The sequence below is a fragment of the Nycticebus coucang genome, chromosome 15, assembly GCF_027406575.1.
Source record: "Nycticebus coucang isolate mNycCou1 chromosome 15, mNycCou1.pri, whole genome shotgun sequence".
NCBI lineage: Eukaryota > Metazoa > Chordata > Mammalia > Primates > Lorisidae > Nycticebus > Nycticebus coucang.
In genome coordinates, this window is record NC_069794.1 from 75323815 (window position 1) to 75344437 (window position 20623).

Consider the following 20623-nt stretch of genomic DNA (forward strand, 5'->3'; position numbering starts at 1 on the left):
TGTAGAACTCATTAAGCACATTTTTAAGGTTGAAATTTTGAAACACTAATTCTATTCTCATTGTTCATATTAGAGAAAGGCATTAAAACTTCTCTAGTTTAAATGCCTTTTTGCCTGCATAGAATAGTTTAATATTCACAAAGGTTTGTTTAGATACTGTCACTCCTATCATTAACCAAGAGGAAAGAGGCAGAGTATATAGTCAGGTACATACAGGATGTCATGCCTCCAAGTTGGCTTTATAGTTGGGTTACAGTTTCTTCATGGGAGAAGCTGCTCCAACAGCAGACTGTGTTGCCACTCACACTGCAGAAGGGTGTGGAAGGGGAGGGGTGCAAGTTCTGCTGTCCCCACTTTCTACCACCTGTTGCATAAGTCCGGCACCTCTACCCTTGGGAGGTCCAACAACAGTTGGGATTCCCAGTGAGGTCAGCCACTAGGCTCTACTATGACCCTATACATCAGAATCCATCCATTTCCCATAAAGCTGTCCTAATGGACTTTGCACAGGACGTTCCAGTCTGCAAAACCTTTTCAAGAATAGCTGCTCATTTATATACCCAGGCAGTCTCCTGCCAGAGCAGGCTGATTTTCAAGGGTCTTCCTGCACAATGCCGCTTGGGAGTTCCAGACCAAAATATCCCACAGAAACAATGCTACTGGGTGAAGTTGATCTTAGAAGTCAGAAACCGATGCAATCTGTTTGTGGAATCCAATAAAATTCCTCACTACATCCAGAAGTCATGGCAGTTGTGTGGGGAAAATAAACATATTTAATTATTTTTGAAAGCATTTTACATTTTAATGAACAAGTGCGTTTTTTTGACAAAGAAGTTTTAATTTATCTTTTAAAAGCTTCTTTTATTCAGGGGTGGCACCTGTGGCTGAAAGGGGTAGGGCGCCGGCCCCATATGCCGGAGGTGGCAGGTTCAAACTCAGCCCTGGCCAAAAACTTCAAAAAACAAAAAACAAAAACTTCTTTTATTTCTGAATAGTTGGACAAAATGTTAAGAAAATATGTGTGGATCTTACTACACATTTTAGCCCTCATAGAAGGCTAAAAGTACTGGGCTGTCTGGGTGGACTCCAGTGTCCTGGTACTTCTTCATTGTCCACAGTCCGGCTGTTCCAAGAAGTTTGCTTTGAAGGGTTCAAAAGTATAGCCCCCTTAGTCCCTTGCTGGCATTGAGAGTGGCGAAGCCCCATCCTCTCCACACGGACGGAGACGTCCCTGCTTTCTCACCTCCCCAGAGAGTGGATGTGCAGGGTCAGTGAGGCAGGTGAAGGGGAAGTAGATGTGGGGCTGGAGGGACAGTCCCTCTCTCTGCTCACCCAAGGCCCAGGGTTAAATAACTTGACTAAGTTTCTTGCCTCCTGACTGGAAGCAGGCGAATAGTTAGCTCTTTAGAAGTTTACTGAAAATGTTACTACTGGTAAAACTTGGTAACCACTAGGAGGCTGAGAGACACCTCCATAGAGCCCCCTCCTCCCTCTTTTTGCTGGGCCTGGTGAGCGCGGAAGGGGGTGTAGAGTCTTTCCATTTGTGTAGAGTCAGGCTCAGAGAAACTAAGTGCTGCCTCTTAGGAGGCTTTCCTTGATCCCAGCACTGTGGATCCCAGCTTGCTGCCATGGGTTTTTATCTATGTCCCTAGTTCTCCTCTCTGCAGGGAAAGACCAGCACAGGCCCTGGCCCAAAGCAAGCATTTGTATGAGGCAAACAATAGAATAAAATGGTTTATGTGGCAACAAATAGAATAAAGTTAATTTGCTATTTGGGCATTCAACACATCTTGATGGAGTTGGTGGTGGGGGTGTGTGGGAGGGTTACAGATGGAGGAGAGAGGGAAGAGGAAGCCCAGGGTGATGAAAGGAGTGGGTAAGAAAATGATAGGGGACACCTCCACCAAGAGGAACCCTGACCTGGAGGTGGTTATGAGAAACAAGGAGTCTCAAGGGCACCTAGGCCCTTCCCCTCTCCTCCATCAGAGGCTACACCCTGAAAGGTCCAGCCTGGCCTGAGCAATGAAGACAGAACAGAAATCAAGCCCCCAAATTTGGTGATGGAAAAAGGAAGACAAAGGACATCTAAGAGTTAGCAATATGGGCAAGGATTGCCGTGTGAAGATATACCAAAAAACACCTGTGACTGAGGATCATCTGTATATACAACTATGAGCAAAACCCTCCAGGTAGTGGAAACATTGGCCCTCCCACTCAATTCTTCAATTATGCATAAAAGCACTTACCATGAATGGAATAAATGATGATTTTTTTAATACGTAGCGTTTTTTGTGGTGGCAGATTAAGTTGGTAAATATTTTTCAGTTGTGCAAAATATGCAATGTATCTACGCTGCAAAGAAAAAGAGGCCTCAGTGTCAGTGTAGATGAAAAGTCTGAAGTCACCATTCCTAACTTTTTTCTTTTTGTAAAGGCAGTAAGTAGTTAAGGAAACATTTACTGGGTACCATTATAGAAGTCAGGATTTTTATGGAGGCTGCCTCATGAGTGATGATGGAACTTGGGGGCTAAAACCCAAAAAGGTCAGTACTGTGCGGAAGTAACAATGACGGAGCCACGTTTGGCTTACAGGCTGCTCATGACTGAAAGGGCAACTGATCAGAGTCAGCAAGAATTCAGCCACAGCATTACCCGTATGGGGTAGGAGCTTAGCTGTGTCAAGATAGAGAAGGTCTGTGGTTCTGTGGAGAGTAGCTCTCTGGGCCTGGGAGAATGATACATGTGAAAACTCAGCATTCTCAGGTCATTCTCCTTTTGTTCATGCTAGCTAGACTTTCTTCACTTGCCATTTCCTCAATTCTGTTTTCACAAGGAAGCCCTGGAGTTCTTTTAGCCTTGGCTTTTTCCCGTGGCTGAATGTTGACAATGGCTGCCTTTGAATCTTTCTTAAAGGAGTTGAAGAGTCCTGGTACTGAATTGACTGGGCTCAGAAGTTCTCAGAGTCTTCCCTACCCACTGAGAAGTGTTAATAAAATTAACTGCCATAGTTTCCCCTAGCAAGGGCCAGTCCAGAGGAAGACTCATGTAAGTTCTTAACTTAGAGATGGATAAACAGTAATCAGTAGGACACACACAATGCAGGGTCTGAATGTGGTGACAGCTGAGAATCACCCCCTGCCACAGAGGGCACTGTGTCCTGGGCCCTGCTAACATAGCTCTCCAACCTGCAGCAATGCAGTCCTTGCAATACTAACTCAGTGGGTCAGAAGAGATTCAATTGCAGCCGATGGTGTTCCAGTTCTGGCCTAAAGTTATGGAAAGTGTGCACAACTGCATAAAAACAGAGAAAGGGAGAAGTGCTGGGTGAGCTACATCTAACACGCCCGTGGTGGCCACCAGATGCCCCGAGGACCTCCAGCTGCTTTAGCTCCCACACTGCTTTCTCTTATAGCTCAAGACAACAAGGGCTCTTAACAAAAATTAATACAATTGACAGATAGTAAGCACTCACTACAAACAATATTATGAACAGTGGCAAGGCACTTTGGGATGCAAGTGGAAAAGGGGATAGATATGGGGCCTGGATTTTAAAGGGGATACAGAAGTCACCACAGCAAATATCTACAAAAGAGGGTAAAGTGACTTAGTCCCTAAAAGAAACATGAAGGGCTATAGGAACTAAAGAAAAAAAATAGCAAGAGACTATTTCAGACTGGGAAGGGAAAGAGAATCCAGGAGAAAGGCCCATGTGAGCAACGGCATCAGGGTGCAAAGTGTCCAGAGGCTAGTAAACAGCAAACAGTCTAGACATGTCAGAGTGTGGGAAACGTCAATGCACAAAGTGGAAGAAAGGTTGGAATCATCACACTGTAGAAGATGTTCAGAGCCAGGTTGAGATATTTAGTTGCCATTGGTAGTTGGGAGACATTATGGATTTGGAGCATGGAAATGGCACTATCCAAGCTATGCTTTTGTAACTTCATGTGATACTTTTAGCTTAGGGTCTACAGCTATCTTTGTGTTACTTTTGTCGTGGGTGGGGGAGAAAAGTGGACTTATTTTTAAAGGTCTATGGCAAGTAATTACAGTGTTATTCTAACAGGGCTAAGGGGCTTATTTATCTCCCAACACTTCACTTCAAGAAAAACTCATTCACAGCTATTTCCAAATCTACTTAAGAATTCCCAACCAGTTCTCATTTTGATTTCAGGTGCAGTACAGAGGAGAAGCTGAGAACAGCATGGGAAATCAAGGGCTTCAGAGTCTGACAGATTTGGATTTGAGTGCTTAGTTCAAGAAATTAATTTCTATGAACCTCAGTTTCCCAGTTTGTAAATGTAAATCATAGTGGAGTACTTACAGAGTTACTGAGAATCTAAATGAGATAATAAATAAAATAACCCCGAGAATGATTTGACAAAGTCTACAATGTGGTAGAGTCTATAGGATAAATGTCCTGGTTTCCTCAATAAAAAAATCACAAGGAATGAAACAGAGGTAGGAAATCCATAAACTAGAAGAGATACAAGACATAGCAACCAGGTGAAATATGTGGACCTTGTTTTGATCCTGATTGAAACAAACTACATTTCAAAAGACTTCAAGACATAACAAGTTAAATTTTCATGTCAGAAAATCATGGACCAGAAATTTGCTATTACTAAAATATTTTTCAGGTATACTATTTATTAAAGTTTGGGGTTTTTTAAGAGTATTTATATGTATGTTAAATGTCACAGTAAAATACTTTTGGGATAAAGTGATCTGATGATGGAAATTATTTCAAAATAATCCAGGTTTAAGGAATGAAAGCGTGGAGGGTAAGGTTAGGGGGTGTGAGTGGAGTGGGACAGGAATGGATGAAATGTGGCTGGTTGCAGGCCAGACTGATTGTTCAAGAGGTGTGATGACTTCAAGGAGTTTATTAATGATTCTCTTGACCATTGCATATGTTTTTAAACTTCACAATAAAATATTTCAATAAGAAAACTTAGGGGAACAGCATATATTTTACAAAGCTGTTATGAATATTAAATGAAGTATTTATAAAGTACAACATTATCTGGTATAATAGATTTTTAAAAAACATGTTCAGAAGGTATAATAGAGTTTTTGAAAAGTGCTTGTTTCTCTTTTTCATTCTCTTTCAAAAATGCAACCTCTCTCCAACACATACACAAACACACAAGGGAAGCATCCCCAAACAGTCCTTGTGATGCTCTCCAAGGATGACTTGCCCTGGAAGGGTTTGTGAAAGCCGCAATTCCTCTTTACAGAGAAACCCAGGGCTGGTGACTTTAGATAATCCTGAGGGGTCTGGAGCCTTAGGTATTGGGCCTTCCTTCTTTGGGAAGGGAATCAACTCCTGAACTCTGTAAACAATCATCAGTAAAAAATAATAAATGGGACGCTCTGAGAACCCAGAGTGCAAGGCTTGGGCAGCACCTGAGGTGCAGGTCTTGGCACCCGGGACAGATGGAGGCCTAAGAGCTACTGCTGATCACCACAGGAGAAGAGTCCAAAACAAAACCAAGTAACAGGTGCAATTCTTAGTCCATGCCCTTAACAAAACCTACATTTTTAAAAAGAAACCTTACCTGTGAAGGGGTTTCGAAGCTCCCAGATTTACTGGTGTTTGATGCACTTGTTCGTCGTTCTTGAAAAAAACGAAGGCTGTCCTGTAATAAAAGGGGACAATTCAACCATGGTTCATCGTGACTCTTTTTTCCTCTATATTAGGCATTCTTAAAGTTTCTAAGGGCACATGATTTCCTTAAATAGTGGTCTCTGGGCAGAGGCTGCCCAAAATAACAAAGCAAAATTACATCCAGGGATTCTCTCATTCAAACAGGCATAAAACATGGTACTTGGAGATCTCTAAAAACTTTAGAGATCATCTGCTCCAACCCTTCTTCCCATCTTTCCATCTTATGGACACGAAGACTGAGACCTAATGATAACCAAGCAGCTTGTCGTGAAGACGGCACAGCCGTTAGAGGGAGCTAGGGTTCTGGATCAGTGGCTTTGGAACTCTTTGTGTTTTTTTTCAGCTGCAGTTCTAAAAGATAAATAACCTAGAACACACACACATCCACATGTACTTTTTAATATTTCATATTCTTCTCTATTCCATTTTACTTAAAATATGGTAGCTGCAACCTAGTGAGTTAATTTTACAACTCTCTGATAGATCATGATCAATAGTTTGAAAAACACCCAATTTAAAGGCCCCTGTGTCTCTGATTAGAAGAGCTGAAGGAGGTGCAATTAGAGTGCTGGGCATCACACCAAATCTTCTCCTCATCTCCATAACTGAGGTCAAGCAACTTGAACAGAGCTGCTAGTGGTGTGTCCTGGAAGTGGTAACTTCTCAGCAAGCTAATGGCAGAAAGAGGACTGAAACCCTGATTTAAGAAGAAGAAATAGCCCACCTTGTCCTTTCAGAAATTTCCAAAGATCACAGATCCCATGTATGTTGACTATGCAAAGCTAATTCAGGAGAGACTTTGTTCTAATGATCTTGGTGTTATTCTCAGGAGGAAGAAAAAGTCAATTTACTGGCAGTAAGAGCAGACTAGGACTAGGGTGAGGCAAGTGAAGCATCTTGACTACCAAGATGCGTTTTTTTTTTTTTTTTTACTTGCATAACGTGGCTTTCTTCATTTCACCATAATCCTGCCCTACTGAGAGCTGTCCTTATTTAAAGTGTTAACACTGTAGACATAAGAGGGGTTTTTGGCATTAATTTTTATATTTACAATATTACACTAAAATATTATTTATCTTAATTGTTACGAATTTTGACATTCCCTTTAATGTTCTGCCTCACCAATCACACCTTAGTCCTGGCCCAAAGCAAGAGAGTTACTATTGAGAACTAGTGCATGCTAACAGGGAAGTATCAAAAGCAGACTTTTCCAAAACTGCTTTCCCAGCTACTATTTCACTTAAGCACCGTGACTTAAAGAAAACATCTTAACATCCTACCAGTGATGTTTCAGAACTGACAAATTCAAACAGCATAAGGCACAGAGTGCAGTAACATCCTTCATACCTCTTCATTTACACATATTCCTCTTGCAATGAGGTAGGCACAAGCCATAATTCCAGTTCTTCCTAGAAAACAAAGAAGTTGGGTCAAGGAACCATTGTTCATGATACTACTTGGTATAAAAATACACTCAGACATATTCAATGAGTGCATTTTAGATCCATATTCTTTCACCTTGAAAGTACTAGTCCAAAATATTTCAATTCAGAAATGCCCAAGATTCACTACTTTGTGGTCATTTGTGGAATCTGGTGTTTTAACTATTGGCATGATATATGTGTGCATGTGTGTATCTTTCTTTCTTTCTTTTTTGAGACAGAGTTTCACTTTGTTGCATTTCTCTTGATTCTCTATTGCTAAAGATTACAATAATGGGAAAACGCAATCAGCTTTGTTCTAGGACTGTATAGCTAAATCACTACTTATTAAACACTAATTATACACCCTATTTTTCTAAATAATAGAAATAAAAGTAGTACCTATGGAAGATAACACAGGATTGGAGCTCCAAACACCATCTCGGATTTTCAATAACCCTCATTCCTCCCACTTCTGAGTTTTTAATTGTGTTACAAAAGTTTCCAAACATATGAAAGTAGAGAACAATATATTAATTCTCATATATCTATTCCTCAGAGTCTATAATTATCAGGATTGTGCTTTATGTATTGAATTTCTCTCTTCTTTTCGCTCCTTTCTTTGCACTCTCTCTCTTTCTTTCTTTTCCATTGTAGTGTTTGAAAGCAAACCCTTGATTTCCTGCTTCATGTCATTCCATCCTCAAATATAATTCATCTTTTGTCCTGCATTACAAAATTTGAGTTTTTGAAAAATAACATTTCCACAACAACAATCAAGGCACAAGCTACCAAAACCTGTGGGATACTGCAAAAGCAGTTTTGAGAGGAAAATTTATCACTTTAGTTGCCTACATTCAAAAAACAGAAAGAGAGCACCTCGACAAACTCACAAGCCATCTGATGGAATTGGAAAAAGAAGAACAATCTAAGCCTAAACCAGTAGAAGAAAAGAAATATCCAAAATTAAATCAGAGATCAATGACATTGAAAGCAAAAGAATCATTCAGAAAATTAATGAAACAAGGAGTTGGTTTCTTTGAAAAAATAAATAAAATAGATAAACCTTTGGCCAGACTAACTAGAAATAGAAAAGTAAAATCTCTAGTAACCTCAGTCAGAAATGATAAAGGGGAAATAACAACTGATCCTACAGAGATACAAGAGATCATCTCTGAATACTATCAGAAACTCTATGCCCAGAAATTTGACAATGTGAAGAAAATGGATCAATATTTGGAATCACACCCTCTCCCTAGACTTAGCTGGGAAGAAATAGAGCTCCTGAACAGACCAATTTTAAGCACTGAGATTAAAGAAACAATAAAAAAGCTTCCGATCAAAAAATGCCCTGGTCCAGATGGCTTCACACCAGAATTCTATCAAACCTTCAAGGAAGAGATTATTTCTGTACTGCAGAAATTATTCCAAAAAATTGAGGAGGAAGGAATCTTCCCTAACACATTCTACAAAGCAAACATCACACTGATACCAAAACCAGGAAAAGACCCAACTAAAAAGGAGAATTTCAGACCAATTTCACTCATGAATATAGACACAAAATTATCAACAAAATCCTAGCCAATAGATTACAGCTTATCACCAAAAAAGTCATACATCATGATCAAGTAGGTTTCATCCCAGGGATGCAAGACTGGTTTCACATACACAAGTCCATAAATGTTATCCACCATATTAACAGAGCAAAAATAAAGACCACATGATCCTCTCAACAGATGCAGAAAAAGCATTCAATAAAATCCAGCATCCTTTTCTAATTAGAACACTGAAGAGTATAGGCATAGGTGGCATATTTCTTAAGCTGGCCAAAGCTATCTATGACAAACCTACAGCTAATATTTTACTGAATGGAGTAAAACTGAAAGCTTTTCTTCTTAGAACTGGAACCAGACAAGGTTGTCCTCTGTCACCTTTACTATTCAACATAGTGCTGGAAGTTCTAGCCAATACAATTAGGCAAGACAAGGAAACAAAGGTAATCCAAATGGGAGCAAAGGAGGTCAAACTCTCCCTCTTTGCTGACAACATGATCTTACACTTAGAGAATCCCAAAGACTCAACTATAAGAATCCTGGAAGTCATCAAAAAATACAGTAATGTTTCAGGATATAAAATCAATGTCCACAAGTCAGTAGCCTTTGTATATGCCAATAACAGTCAAGATGAGAAGCTAATTAAGGACACAACTCCCTTCACCATAGTTTCAAGGAAAATGAAATACCTAGGAATATACCTAACAAAGGAGGTGAAGGACCTCTATAAAGAAAATTATGTAGGCGGGTGTTGTGGCGGGCACCTGTAGTCCCAGCTACTTGGGAGTCTGAGGCAAGAGAATCGCTCAAGCTCAAGAGTTGGAGGTTGCTGTGAGCTATGTGATGCCATGGCACTCTACCTAGGGCCATAAAGTGAAACTATGTCTCTACAAAAAAAAAAAGAAAAAAGAAAAGAAAATTATGAAATCCTCAGAAAGGAAATAGCAGAGGATATTAACAAATGGAAGAACATCCCATGCTCATGTCTGGGAGGAATCAACATTGTTAAAATGTCTATACTTCCCAAAGCAATCTACCTATTCAATGCCATTCCTATTAAAATACCAACATCGTACTTTCAAGACTTGGAAAAAATGATTCTGCGTTCTGTATGGAACCAGAAAAAAACCCTGTATAGCTAAGGCAGTTCTTAGTAATAAAAATAAAGCTGGGGCATCACCATACCAGATTTTAGGCTGTACTACAAAGCCATAGTGGTCAAGACAGCATGGTAACTGGCACAAAAATAGAGACATAGACACTTGGAATCAAATGGAAAACCAGGAAATGAAACCAGTAACTTACAACCAGCTTATCTTTGTTAAACCAAACAAGAACATAGCTTGGGGGAAAGACTCCCTATTCAATAAATGATGTTGGGAGAACTGGATATCCATATGTAAAAGACTGAAACTGGACCCACACTTTTCTCCACTCACAAAAATTGATTCAAGATGGATAAAAGACTTAAATTAAGGCATGAAACAATAAAAATCCTCAAAGAAAGCATAGGAAAAACACTGGAAGATACTGGCCTGGGGAAAGACTTCATGAAGAAGACTGCCATGGCAATTGCAACAACAAAAAAAATAAACAAATGGGACTTAATTAAATTGAAAAGCTTCTGTATAGCTAAGGAGACAACAACCAACGAAAATAGACAACCTACACAGTGGGAAAGGATATTTGCATATTTTGAATCAGACAAAAGCTTGATAACTAGGATCTATAGAGAACTCAAATAACTCCACATGAAAAAAGCCAACAATCCCATATATCAATGGGCAAGAGACATGAATAGAACCTTCTCTAAAGAAGACAGATGAATGGCTAACAAACATATGAAAAAATGTTCATCATCCCTATCAGAGAAATTCAAATCAAAACCACCCTGAAATATCATCTATCCCTAGCAAGAATGGCCCACATCACAAAATCTCAAAACTACAGATGCTGGTGTGGATGTGGAGGCAAGGGAACACTTTTGCACTGCTGGTGGGACTAGAAACTAGCACAACCATTTTGGAAGGAAGTATGGGGTAACCTCAAAGCACTCAAGCTAGACCTCCCATTTTATCCTGCAATCCCATTACTGGGCATATACCCAGAAGGAAAAAATTCCTTTTATCATAAGGACCCTTACACTACACTGTTTATTGCAGCTCAATTTACAATCGCCAAAATGTGGAAATGGCCTAAATGCCCACCAACCCAGGAATGGATTAACAAGCTGTGGTATATGTACACCATGGACTACTATTAACCATTAAAAAAAAATGGAGACTTTACATCTTTTGTATTAACCTGGATGGAAGTGGAACACATTATTCTTAGAATTCTCCACAAGAATGGAGAAGCATGAATCCTATGTACTCAATTTTGATAAGAGAACAATTAATGACAATTAAGATCATGGTGGGGATGGGGGAAGGGAAGAGCAGAGAGAGAAAGAAGGAGGGAGGGGTGGAGAAAGGAAAAATAGAGAGAGGGAAGGAGGGTGGGGGGTGGGACCTTGGTGCGTGCCACACCTTTTGGGGGCAAGACAAGATTGCAAGAGGGACTTTGCCTAACAAATGCAATCAGTGTAACCTGGTTTATTGTACCCTCAATGAATCCCCAACAATAAAGAAGAATAAATAACATTGTCGTTTTTATTTCTACAATGATCTGTAGGTTTTGTCTTAGCCAGTACACAATGGACTTAATCATTTTATATAATTCCAAACTTACACTTTTTACCAGATGTACAAAAAATTTTATGTTCTATCCTTTTAAAAATCTTTAATGAACTGCAGAAAGGAGTTTGTACCATCCCTCGCTGTAATATAGAAAAGCTACTTTTTTTTTTTTTCCAGATAGTGTCTCACTCTGCTGCCCAGGCTCATGTACCATGGCATTAGCCTCAATCACAGGAACTTCACCCTCCTGGGTTCAAGTGATCCATTTACTGTTAACATTTGGATTTTGGAGGACATCTCTGAGTCTCTTTTCCCAGTTGGAAGAAACTTCTGAAAAGTTTCTTTATCAATTAAGGGCATATCATGAGTAGATTCTTGTGGCTGTGGGATAATTGTACTGTTGACATAGTAGAAGCCTTCTCATCCTTTCAAGCAGGGAATCGTAAAAATTATATACACACACCTTAAATATTTTATTGTAACATCAAACGTAAACATTCATTCTCTAACCTTCAGACATTCAACAAAGGCTTTGACTTTTTATGTTTATATTCCCCCAAATGGAGTTCTTTTTTGAAAAATCCTTACCAATTTCATAAATCATTGCATCACCTATGATCTCTCATTTTCTTTATTGAAATCTAGGTGCATATTCTTTCTAGATTTTTCTCTAGAGTTTTCTCTCAGTATTTTATAATAGTCTTGTTTGCACTTACTTTAGCTGCAATTTGGTTGTAGCCACTCAACTTCATTGAATCTTCCTGATACTTTTAATTTATTCTTCATGAAATTATAACTTTTTATTCACTTTAACATGTGACAGATTTAGAAAATATTTTATTATATGATATATTTTAATAACAAGAGAACAGAAAGAGAGGTGGAAGCAGAAATACATAGGCATACTGCAGAGAAGTATACTAGCTACCAATTTTCAACATGCCATGGACACTGTGTTTATAAAGGAAATGGAGAACATTAGATATTAAATGATTCTAGTTAAGTCTATCTTACATCTCTAAATACAATTGAATTCTTAGCCTTCATAATGATAATAATTGATATTTGGGTAATGCTTTCTGGGTCTAAAATAATCTTTACAACAACTCTGTGAGGAGATTAACTATGTAAGGAAGAGGAAACTGAGCTTCAGTGAATTTCATAGATTTTCACATAGTTAAAATACAGCGAGATATCTTAATGCCAGTGAAGAAGGTAAAAACATGCCACTCTAGCATACTGATTATTTTAAGTTAAAGGCACATGAAAAACATCAGGTTCAAGATTGCTCTGACCTTTCTCATCCGCTTTCTTACAAGCAGGAGATGCAGTTCCTGTGAGAAAGGCAACCCATACTAGAAGGAAAGTACCATTCTTACCATCAAGGACAGACAGTCAAGGCCAAATAAAACCTTGTTCTCCTGGCTTCTGCTTCACCTAATTAACTACTTTAGCCCAAGCCCCTTTCACTTGTCACATTTCCATAATTCACAAAACTTTTCTACTTTAGTATATAAATGTTCATCTCTAACTGTGTCTTTGGTCTTCATTTCCTTATAAGAACTTCCACGTTACATAAAACTTGTATCAAATATATTTGAATGCTTTTCTTTCTCTTTTTATAAACTGTTATTTACTTTTTATTTCAATTGATGTAAGGGGTACAAATTGTTTTTTGTTACACAGATGAATTGCACGATGCTGAAGTCAGGGCTTTTAGCATACCCAGCACCAGGATAGTGTACGTGGTGCCTGATGGGTAATTGTTTATTGCTCCCCCCGACTCCCACCCTCCCTTTAGTTTCCAGTGTCTATTACACACTTTACGAATGTATGTACCCATTGTTTAGCTGCCGCTTCTAAGTGAGAACATGTGGTATTTGTTTTTCCATTCCTGAGACACTTCATTTAGGTTGCTGGTCTCCAGTTCTCTAATTCCATCCAAATTGCTGCAAGACATTATTTCAATCCTGTTTATGTCTGGGTAGTACTCCCTGGTATCTATATACCACTTGTTCTTTCTTCACTCATCAGTTGATGGGCACTTAGGTTGATTCCTTATCTTTGCAACTGTGAATTGTGCTGTGATGAATACTCAGATGTAGGTGTCTTTTTGAATCATGGGAGAGACCCAGTAGTGGGACTGCTGGATTGAATAGTAGGTCTGTGTTTAGTTATTTGAGGAGGCTACATATAGAACCAGATCCATGATTGTTGCAGTTCTCTTATGTTTCCAGTTGCCAGGCCAGTGATTTACTGATAAGAACTTTGTAACTTGCCCTTTCCCAAATCCATCCCCTTTGAGTTCTCATTTTCTAGAAATGGTAATACCTCCTTGCAGCCACATGACAACTAGAAGGTGTTACACTACTTATTTGTCCAGACAAGACAAGAGAAGCAACAGCCCACCCCAAATCTTGTCCAAGGATGTGCTGAGCAACCTAGCCCCATCCCATCTGCACACAAGAATGACTATTAGTAACCCCTAGCTCATCAGATTACTAAAATCTCCACCCAGGGAGGGACTTTTCTGCCATTTTTTGACCATGGGATATAACATGTGCCAGTATGATTTTTCACTGCACTGGGGTAAACTGCACACTGCCACCAACATGTACTGATGCTCATTCACTTCATGCATTATTCATTTCACCTCTAGAAAAAAACCCTGACCCTGTCAGTTGGGGAGGATTTGAGGCAGTCCACTCCCCCAACCTCCCACTCCTCCACAATAAATTTCCTTTCTTCCTTCTTGACAATCTTTCTTGTCTTAGTTATTGGCTTTCTGTTTCATGAGCAATTGAGCCTAGCAAAACCCCCTTTGTGGGTTCATTAACAAACACTTTTCCATAGAGCTTGTAATAGTTTACGTTCTCACTAACAGCATGTAAGTGTTGCCTTTTCACGGCATCTGCACCAAGTCTGTTGTTTTTCGACATCAATAATGGGCACTGCCAGGGGAAAGGTGGTATCTCATTGTAGTTGGTTTTGATTTGTCTTTTCCCGATGATTAGGAATGTGGAGCATTTTTTCATGTTTGCTGGCCATTTATGTATTTGCTTTTGACGACATTCTATTCATGTTTTTTGCCCACATTTGGATGGGTTGTTTATATTTTGTTGCTGATTTGACTTTTTGTAGATTCTGAATATTAATCCTTTGTTGGATGGATACTTTGCAAATATTTTCTCTCATTCTCCAGGTTGTGTATTTACTCTGTTGATCATTTCTTTGCCATGCACAAACTTTGTTAATTTAATTAAGTCCATTTATTTATTTTTGTTGTTGCTATTCTTGCTTTTGGGATTTACCTTATACATTCCTTGCCTCAGCCAATGTCCAGGAGAGTTCTTCCTGTGTTCTCCTCTGGAATTTTTGTGTGTCAGTTCTTACATTAAGTCTTTAATCTGCTTTGAGTTAATTTTTGTGTATGGTGAGAAATAGGGATCAAGTTTCATTCTTCTGTATGTGGATCCCTAATATTCTCTGCACCATTTACTGACTGGGCCAACCCGTCCTCCAAGCGTGTTGTTGTCTGTATTATTAAAAATCAGATGGTTGTAGCTATATGGTTCTTTTTGGGTCTCTAGTGTGTTTCACTGATCTCTATGTTTATCTTTATGTCTGTGCCGTATGCTTTAGTCACTATGGTATTTTAGTATGATTTGAAGTTGTGTCATGTGATGTCTTCGGATTGCTTCTTCTGATTAGGACTGCTTGGGCTATTTGGGCTCTTTTAAAAATTTTAAGTACCCAATTGCTTTTCTAGAATACTATGAGGAACCAACAAATGATGAAGTGACAATGTTTGCATTTGTCAGGTAAGGTCCCTGTTATAGTTGTGTCCAGGAGGTGCGCCATATACCCTTACATTGTGTCCAGTAGTTGGGAGAACACCAATCCCCCTCCAACCTCCCCTCTGCCCCTTTCCTCCTCGCTGCACCCATCGACTTGAATAAAATTGAGTTTTTATCATGTGGGTAAGTATTAGTTTGTCTGCTGCCTTTATATTAGTATTGCATACATTGGATACTTGCTTTTTCATTCTTGTGATACTTTACTAAACAGAGTGTTCTCCAACTCTATCCAGGTAAAGTTTCCATTCTTTTTATGGCTGAATAGTATCCCATGGTATACATATACCACAGTTTGCCAATCCATTCATGGGTCAATGGACACATGGGCTGATTCCACATCTTGGCAATTGTAAATTTAGCTGCAATAAATAATCTCGTACAAATGTCCTAATGATAAAATGATTCTTTTTCTTCTGGAATAGATGCCTATGAATGGGATTGCAGGATCAAATGAAAGGTCTGTTTTTGGTTCTTTGAGGATTCTCCATACTTCCATAGAGGTTATATTAGTCTGCACTCTCACCAATAGTAGAAGAATGTTCCCTTGTCTCCACATGCACAGAAACATCTGCAGCTTTGGGACCTTGTGATATGGTCTATTCTTCTGGAGTTAGGTTGGCTTTGATTTGCATTTCTCTGATGCATGGGGATGATGAGCATTTTTTAATATGCTTGTTTAGCCATCCATCTGTCTTCTTCAGGGAAGGTTCTATTGATTAATTTGAGTTCTATGTAGATTCTGGTTATGAACCCTTTGTCAGATTCATTACATGCAATATTTGGGCTCTTTTCTCATTCCAAATGAAATGTAGAATTTCTTTGTCTAGTTTTGTGACAAATGACATTGGTATTATGATGGAATTATGTTGGATGTATAAGTCACTTAGAGCAGTATGAAATTATTTTTTGGTAGGATTATTTTATTTATTTTTATTAAGTCATTTGTACATAGATCATGAATACATTTATGTTATTATGGGATTCAATGTGTTGATTATCTGTAAAAATTGGAGTGCTTACATCCTACTAATCAACATAGCCTTCACCTCATTTACCCAATTACAGCATTAAGACTTTGTGTTCTATACCTGATAGATCCAACTTGTACTTGCAATATGCTCCATGGGTGTGGTCCCCCTACTAACCCTCCCTTTATCAACCTATCCCCCTCCATTCCCCTTATCCTCCCCTTCCCTCCTTCATCCTAGGCTGTAGTTGTGTTTCATTTTTCATATGCAAGTATGAGTGATTATAAATTGGTTTCATATTTTTACTGAGTACATTGGATATATATTTTTCCATTCCTGAGATACTTTACTAAGAAGAATATTTTCCAGCTCCATACATGTAAACACAAAAGAGGTAAAGTCTCAGGCGGCCCTGTGGCTCAAAGGAGTAAGGCGCCAGCCCCATATGCTGGAGGTGGTGGGTTCAGCCCCAGCCAAAAAAAAAAAAAAAAAAAAAAAAAAAAAAAATGAAATAAAATAGAGGCAAAGTCTCCATTTTTTTTTTTTTAATGCTGCATGGTATACATATACCACAATTTATTAATCCATTTATGGGTCAATGGGCACTTGGGCTTCTTCCATGCCTTGGCAATTATGAATTGAGCTGCAATGAATAATCTGATGCAAATATCTTTATTGCCAAATGATTTTTGGTCCTTTGGATATACACCTAGAAGGGGAATTGCAGGATCAAATGGCAGGTCTTCATTTAGATCCCTGAGTGTTCTCCAAATTTCCTTACAAAAGGAATGCACTAGTTTGAGTTCCCACCAGCAGGGCAGAAGTGTTCCCTTTTCTCCTCATCCATGCCAGCATCTGTAGTTTTGGGATTTTGTGATGTGGGCTACTCTTACTGGAGTTAGATGGTATCTCAGAGTGGTTTTGGTTTGCATTTCTCTGATGATTAAAGATGATGAGCATTTTTTCATGTGTCTATAGACCATGCATGCTTCTGTTCATGTCTCTTGCCCACAATAAAATGGGATCACTTGTTTTTTTTTTACTTTGAGTTCTCTGTGGATATTGGTTATTAGACCTTTGTCAGAAATACAACTTGCAAAACTCCTCTCCCATTCTCAGGGCTGTCTATTTGCTTTACTTAGTGGGTTCTTGGCAGTGCAGAAGCTTTTTAATTTGATCAGATCCCAGTAATGTATTTTTGATGTTGCTTCAATTGCCTGGAGTGTCCTCCTCATAGAGTATTCTCTCAGGCCAATTTTTTCAAGTGTTTCCCCTGCACTCTCTATAAGAAATTTTATAGCTTCATGTCTTAAGTTTAAGTCCTTTAACCAGTGAGAGTTCATTTTTGTTAGAGGAGAAAGGTGTGGGTCCAGGTTCAGTCTTCTACAAGTTGCCAGCCAATTCACCCAGCACCATTTATTAAATAGGAAATCTTTCCCCAAATTTATATTTTTCATAGACTTATCAAAAATCAAGTGATGATAAGTGAGTGGGTTCACCTCTTGGTCTTCAATTCTGTTCCATACATCTACCTCTCTATTTTTGTGCCAGTACCATGCTATTTTGATCACTATCGATTTGTAGTATAGTCTGAAGTCTGGAAACATGATTCCTCCCAATTTGTTTTTATTTCTGAGTAATGTCTTGGCTATTTGAGGTTTTTTTCTGTTTCCATATAAATGAAGTACTAATTTTTCCAGGTCTTTAAAGTATGACAGAGGTACTTTAATAGGGATTGCCTTAACTCTGTAGATTGCTTTAGGTAGTATAGACATTTTAACAATGTTGATTCTTCCCAGCCATGAGCATGGTATATTTTTCCATTTGTTAACATCTTCAGCTATTTCTTTCCTCAGAGTTTCATAGTTCTCTTTATAGAGATCTTTCACATTTTTAATTAGGTACACTCCCAGATATTTCTTTTTTTTTTTTTTATTATTGTTGGGGATTCATTGAGGGTACAATAAGCCAGTTACACTGATTGCAATTGTTAGGTAAAGTCCCTCTTGCAATCATGTCTTGACCCCATAAAGTGTGACACACACTAAGGCCCCACCCTCCTCCCTCCATCCCTCTTTCTGCTTCCCCCCCCATAAACTTAATTGTCATTAATTGTCCTCATATCAAGATTGAGTACATAGGATTCATGCTTCTCCATTTTTGTGATGCTTTACTAAGAATAATGTCTTCCACTTCCATCCAGGTTAATACGAAGGACGTAAAGTCTCCATTTTTTTTAATAGCTGAATAGTATTCCATGGTATACATATACCACAGCTTGTTAATCCATTCCTGGGTTGGTGGGCATTTAGGCTGTTTCCACATTTTGGCAATGGTAAATTGAGCTGCCATAAACAGTCTAGTACAAGTGTCCTTATGATAAAAGGATTTTTTTCCTTCTGGGTAGATGCCCAGTAATGGGATTGCAGGATCGAATGGGAGGTCTAGGTTGAGTGCTTTGAGGTTTCTCCATACTTCCTTCCAGAAAGGTTGTACTAGTTTGCAGTCCCACCAGCAGTGTAAAAGTGTTCCCTTCTCTCCACATCCACGCCAGCATCTGCAGTTTTGAGATTTTGTGATGTGGGCCACTCCCAGATATTTCATCTTCTTTTGCACTATTGTAAAGGGAATAGAGTCCTTGATTGTTTTCTCCCCTTGAATATTGTTTGTATATATAAAGGCTACAGATTTGTGAGTGTTAATTTTGTATCCGGGGATGTTGCTGTATTCCTTGATAACTTCTAGGAGTTTTGCAGTTGATTCTCTGGGGTTTTCTAGATATATAATCATATCGTCTGTGAAGAGTGAAAGTTCGATCTCCTCTGGTCCTATTTGAATCCTCTTGATTGCCTTCTCTTGCCTGATTGTGGTGTCTAACACTTCCATTATAATGTTAAAAAGCAGCGGAGACAGTGGGCATCCATGCCTGGTTCCTGATCTGAGTGGAAATGATTTCACATTTATTCCATTAAATACGATATTTAATGGATTTGCTGTAGATGGGTTTGCTGTAGATGCCCTCTATCAGTTTAAGAAATGTGCCATCTATACCTATTTTCTTAAGCATTCTGATCAAGAAAGGATGCTGGATATTATCAAATGCTTTTTCTGCATCTATTGAGAGAATCATATGGTTTGTTTTTTTAATTTGTTTATGTGATGTATTATATTTATGGATTTATGTATATTGAACTGTCCTTGGGACCCTGGGATGAAACCCACCTGGTTGTCATGTATAATTTGTTTGATGTGTTGTTGGATTCTGTTTGCTAGGATCTTATTGAATATTTTTACATCAATATTCATTAGAGATATTGATCTATAATTTTCTTTTCCAGTTGGGTCTTTTCCTGCTTTGGGTATGAGAATGATATTTGCTTCATAGAACGTGTTGGGAAATATTCCTTCTTTTTCTATGTTTTGGAAAACGTTAAGTAATATAGGTATTAGTTCCTCTTTAAAGGTTTGGTAGAATTCTGATGTGAAGCCATCTGGTCCTGGGCTTTTCTTTTTGGGGAGATTTCTTATAGTTGATGCTATTTCAGAACATGTTATAGGCTTGTACAACACTTCCACTTCTTTCTGGATACGTCTAGGAGGGTGGTATGTTTCCAAGTATTGATCTGTTTCCTTCAGATTTTCATACTTCTGAGAATAGAATTTTATGTAATATTCATTAAGGATTTGTTGAATTTATGAGGAGTCTGTTATTTGGCCTTTATCATTTCCGATTAATGAAATTAGGGATTTTACTCTTCTACTTCTGGTTAGGTTAACCAAAGGTTTATATATTATTGACCTTTTCAAAAAAACAGCTTTTTGATTGGTTGATCTGTTGATGATCCTTTTGTTTTCAATTTCATATAGTTCTGCTTAATTTTAGTTATTTCTTTTCTTCTGCTGAGTTTAGGGTTGGAATGTTCTTCCTTTTCCAGTTGCTTGACATGTCCCAGTAAGTTGTTGACTTCCTCTCTTTCCATTCTTTTTTTTTTTTTTTTTATTGGTAAGTCATAGCTGTGTACATAGTGAAATCAAGGGGCACAATGTGCGGGTTTCATCTTGCAACACTATAAATTTTCCTCTTAAGACTGCCTTTTTGGTATCCCAGAGGTTCTGCTAGTTCATGTCTTCATTATCCTTTTGTCCCAAAAATTTGGTAATTTTCTTCTTAATCTCATCTATGACCCAGCTATCATTCAGCATGAGGTTATTTAGTGTCCGTTTTTGTATGGGTATGCAGATTCCTGTTGTTACTGATTTCAACTTTTATTCCATGATGGTCCAAGAAAATACAATGAATGATTTCTATTCTTTTAAATTTGCTGAGGTTAGACTTATGACCTAAGATATGATCAATTTTGGAGGATGATCCAGGGCTGATGAAAAGAATGTGTACTCAGGTTTGTTAGGATGAAATGTTCCGTAGATGTGTGTTAAATCCAAATGTCGAATGGTTAAGTTTAAGTCTAAAATTCATTT

The 20623-nt window shown here is 38.5% G+C and overlaps 1 protein-coding gene across 1 annotated transcript in view; it reads right to left on the reverse strand.

Moving 5' to 3' along the window:
- LOC128566487 (phosphatidylinositol 3,4,5-trisphosphate 3-phosphatase TPTE2-like) overlaps positions 1–20623 on the reverse strand; it is a 92024-nt gene that overhangs the window by 10513 nt on the left and 60888 nt on the right. The window contains exons 13-15 of the mRNA XM_053563331.1: positions 7015–7076; positions 5558–5638; positions 2247–2352 (exon numbers count right to left, since the gene is read on the reverse strand). Coding sequence (XP_053419306.1) covers positions 2247–2352; positions 5558–5638; positions 7015–7076 — 249 coding nt within the window. The remainder of the gene's footprint in view (positions 1–2246; positions 2353–5557; positions 5639–7014; positions 7077–20623) is intronic.